Below are 4,426 nucleotides of genomic sequence, written 5' to 3'. Positions count from 1 at the left end.
TTTTCTTCCTCCTCCTCCTTAGCTTCTTCCTCCTCTTTTTCTCCCTCTTCTTCTTCCTCCTCTTTTTGGTTTTCTTCCTCTTCCACTTCCTGCTCCTCTTTTGTTTGACCCTCATCTTCCTTTTCTTCCTCATCTTCCTTTGTTCCTTCTTCCTCTTCCTCCTTCCCTTCCTCCTCTTTTGTTTCTTCTTCCTCTTTTTGCTCTTCTTCCTCTTCTGCTTCCTCCTCTTTCACTTCTTCCTCCTTTCCTTCCTCCTCCTCTTCTTTTGCTTCTTCCTCTCCCTCCTTTACTTCTTCCTCCTCTTCTTTTGCTTCTTCCTCCTCCTCCTTCCCTGCTTCTTCCTTTTTGGCTTCTTCCTCTTCTTCCTTCCCTTCCTCCTCCTCTTTGACTTCTTCCTCTTCCTCCTTTCCTTCCTCCTCTTCTTTAGCTTCTTCCTCTTCCTCCTTTCCTTCCTCCTCCTCTTCTTTAGCTTCTTCCTCTTCCTCCTTTCCTTCCTCCTCCTCTTCTTTTCCTTCTTCCTCCTCCTCCTTCCCTTCTTCTTCTTCCTCCTCCTCTTTTGCTTCTTCTTCCTCCTCTTTTACTTCCTCCTCCTCTTTTGTTTCTTCCTCTTCTTTGGCTTCTTCCTCCTCCTCCTTCCCTTCCTCCTCCTCCTCTTCCTCCTCCTCTTTAGCTTCTTCCTCTCCCTCTTTGGCTTCTTCCTCTTCTTCTGCTTCTTCATCTCCCTCCTCTACTTCCTCCTCCCCTTCTGCCTTTTCTTCTGCTTCTTCTTCTTCCTCTTTCCCTTCCTCTTCCTCTTCTTTTGCTTCCTCCTCTTCCTCCTTCCCTTCTTCCTCCTCCTCCTCCTCTTTGGCTTCCTCCTCTTCTTCTTTTGCTTCTTCCTCCTCCTCTTTTGCGTCTTCATCTTCTTCCTTCCCTTCTTCCTCCTCCACTTTTGCTTCTTCTTCTTCCTTCCCTTCCTCCTCCTCCTCTTCTGCTTCTTCCTCTTTCTCCTTTCCTTCCTCCTCCTCCTCTTTGGCTTCTTCCTCTTTCTTCTTCCCTCCTTCCTCCTCCTCCTCCTCTTTGGCTTCCTTCTCTTCTTCTTTGCCTTCCTCCTCCTCCTCTTTGGCCTCTTCCTCCTCCTCTTTGGCTTCCTCATCTTCCTCTTTTGTTTCTTCCTCCTCCTCTTTGGCTTCCTCCTCCTCTTTTGCTTCTTCCTCTCTTTCCTTCCCTTCCTCTTCCTCTTTCCCTTCTGCTTCTTCCTTTCCTTCTTCATCTTCCTCCTTTCCTTGCTCCTCCTCTGGTTCTTCCTCCTCCTTCAGTCCCTCTTCCGCTTCCTTCTCTTCCTCCTCATTTAGTTCCTCTTCCTCCTTGCTTTCCTCTACTTCTTCCTCTTTTACTTCCTCATCTTCTTCTTTCGTTTCACCCTCCTCCTCTTTTATTTCCTCCTCCTCTTCAGCCTTAGCCATTTCTTCTTCCTCTTTCTCTTCGTCCTCCTCTTTTGCTTCCTCTTCTTCTTCTCCTTCTTTTGTTTCTTCCCCTCCTTCTGCTTCTTCTTCTTTGGTTTCTTCAGTTTTGGCCTCATCTTCCATCTCAGTGTTTTGACTCTCTGCTACTTCGGGTTCCTCTCCATCTCCATTCAATGTTGTGCCGTCATCTTCATTTAATTCTGGCTCTTTTCCTTCTTCTTCTTCTGCTTCTCTTTCACCTGCCAGAGGTTGCTCCTCATCCTTCTCCTCGTTTTCTGCCCCTTCTTCCACAGAACAATTGGGAAGTGTTTTGGTGTCCTGGGCTGCTTCTGCAACAATGGCTTCCTCATTGCCATCTTTCTTCAGCCTCAGGATTTTCTGCAAATCAAAGGCTTTCATGACTGGGGCATTGGTGGCCACCAGAGGGGCTCTGGCAGGCCTGGAAGCCAGTTTTTTCCTCACACAGGAGTCACATGGACAATATTCCTCCTCACGGGATTGTTCGTTCATGCTGTCCTCCAAAGCTGCACTAAGGTTAAAGTCATTATCTACATCATATGATAAGTCTGATGTCTCCTCCAGCCTCATCTGGGCACCATTCTTGTCCCCAAAGAGGGACTTTTTATGCATAGTTTGCAGTCGCCATCTCCTCTGCTCGGTTTGGAGTTTGGACTCACGTGTGGGTGGCCCCTCTGGAGGTCTCGGCATCCTCCTTCCAGCCCTGCTTTTAATCTTCCTTAATTCCTTCTCTATGCTCTTTTGTATCCTTTTACTCACTTCCTCCTTCAGCTCCAGTATCATTGCATCCATCTGCTGGTTGTCCTGCAGGTTCCACCTGACTTTAAACTCGTTCATGGCATTGACGTAGTGAGCCATGAACTCCTTCTCGATTTTCTTGAGTAGTCTCAGGACCCAGGTTGGGTCTGGATCCACGGAGTTTTGCTGGACAAGGGATGTGCCCACACTGGTTGATGTATCGACTTTGGGCTCGGGGTCATTTGGGGACTCTTCTTGGGGATGCTCCTGCAACTCCTCTTTCGGCTCCATCCCAACATCAGCATCACCAACATCGGCATCACCAGTGGTCTCTGGCTGGTCAGCTTCTTCTTCAGGGTTTTCTTGTGGGACTTCATCATTCACAGCTTCAACTTCTTCTTGTTCTCCAGCTTCAGCTAATTTGTTTTCTTCTTCATTTTCCTTTTCTTCCCCTTCCTCCTGACCATGCTCACAGTTACTGCCCTGATCCTCCTTATTCTCTTCTTCTTCCTGGATTACAGACTCCTCTCTAGCAGACTCTGCCTTTTCCTCACCTTTTGCCTCTGAGCAAGCTGTGGAAGGGCGGGATGGCTGCTCTTCCTCTTTACTTTGCTCCTCAACCTCAGTCACTTCTGTGCCAGTCTCTGCATTTTCCATTTGCTCGGCTGATTTGCATTCCATGGTTTTCTGTGCCACCAATGTGGCACCAGCTGTGCACTCTTCTCCTGAGCCACCAGAGCAACTGCAAACATCAACCCCAGAGGAGGACATGGGAGTGAAGGCATGATCCATGGATTTTGGGGCTTTAGACCCAGACACTGGCTTTGCCACCTTGCTTTCCTCTTGGCCTGAACTTGGGCCACTCCTTTCAGCAGTGCACCCAAACCACAGCGCTTGAAAAATATTCAGCAGCTCTGTGTACCTTGACTTATTCAAATGTTTTGAGTTTTCTGATGGATCCTCTGACTCTTCATCAAGGAATTGGAGGCTGGCAAGACAAGTAATCAAAATGTTGGCAGAGTTACTCAGTTTCCTCCCCATTGTGGGGGACACTTCGGGCAAACTGTTTGATCGGTCAAATTTGGTCTCGTGCTTTGAACTGAGCAAGGCCTTCATGATCTGGACAGACGTTTGGACAGAGGTTGGAAGGTCTCTCTTGTTGTTATTTTGGCTGGATGTAACTGACTTGTTGCATTCTGCCTGTTCATTTTCAGCAGCTTCAGGTGGAACCTCAGAGATTTCTTCCTGGTTCACGCATTCTTCAGCCTCTTCAACCACAGCTGTGTCTTCTGCTTTCTCTTCTTCCACTTCATCCTTTACTTCATCCTTTTCTTCATCCTTTACTTCATCCTTTTCAGCCTCCTCCTCCTCCTCATTCTTTTCCTCAGCTTTTTCCTCCTCCGGGGCTTCCTCAGTATTTGTACAGTGTGACACCTCAGTGGTTGACTCTGCATGTTCCTCTTCTCCATCATCTTCCATTTCATATTTCATAAGCAATGTTTCCGAAGGGATTTTCCTGAGCCATTCTTGCACAACTTCTTCTGGAGATGTATTTGGTAGAGCTGATGGCATTAAATCACCTCCTTCCTCCTGAACACCAGCATCTTCTACCTCTTCCTCTGTTTTTTTGTTGCAAGAATCATCAATCTCTTTATTATTCTGACCATTTCCTTCGGTTGCAGCAGATTTAGAGCCGTAGGATGTTGCTTTGGAGGAATCCACAATTTCTTTCTGCTCTCTCCCTGCGGTCAGCACGGACTCGGTGCCGATGCTGCTGATGGAGGAATTCTTCAACATGGTTGCACGCATATTTTTTCTCTTTGGCTTCCCTTTTGGTGGGGCAGGGCATTGCAGACTGCACACTGACATAGTCTCCGACACCGATGCCCGGCTGGAGTTTGACACCTTCACACGAAGATTTTTCCTGTTTGTCTGTCTTGATTTTGAAGACAGAGACATGTTTGATTGTGAACACCTATCATCAGTTTCCTGGGATATCTGGGTCAACACGCATTTATCTTTTATTTCTGACTTTGAAGAGACTCTTGAGGAGCTACTTGTGGGTTTTTCATTCCTAATCCCATCTTCACTTTGGTGGTCAACTTTTGAGCATACACTCCCACTCATGCTTCCCTGTTTTGAAGAAGAGGGTTCAGAACTAATCCTGGCATGACCCTTTCCAGATTTTCCATTAGGACTTGAAACACTTGAGCAGAGGGATGATG

At 47.2% G+C, this 4,426-nt stretch overlaps 1 protein-coding gene across 1 annotated transcript; it reads right to left on the bottom strand.

Moving 5' to 3' along the window:
• Positions 1-587: 587 nt before the first annotated feature.
• Positions 588-1,445, bottom strand: LOC118684732 (cilia- and flagella-associated protein 251-like; the record flags this gene model as incomplete). The annotated part of the gene is made up of 2 exons (XM_036379801.1): positions 1,085-1,445; positions 588-943 (listed from the first exon to the last, which is right to left on the bottom strand). Coding segments are annotated over exons 1-2 (717 nt in total), but the record flags the coding sequence as incomplete, so codon positions are not given.
• Positions 1,446-4,426: the final 2,981 nt, after the last annotated feature.

Source organism: Molothrus ater, chromosome 3 (genome assembly GCF_012460135.2).
Source record: "Molothrus ater isolate BHLD 08-10-18 breed brown headed cowbird chromosome 3, BPBGC_Mater_1.1, whole genome shotgun sequence".
Taxonomy (NCBI): Eukaryota; Metazoa; Chordata; class Aves; order Passeriformes; family Icteridae; genus Molothrus; species Molothrus ater.
The sequence above is the reverse complement of the archived record's forward strand: the minus strand, read 5'-3'. Positions and strand labels throughout refer to the sequence as shown.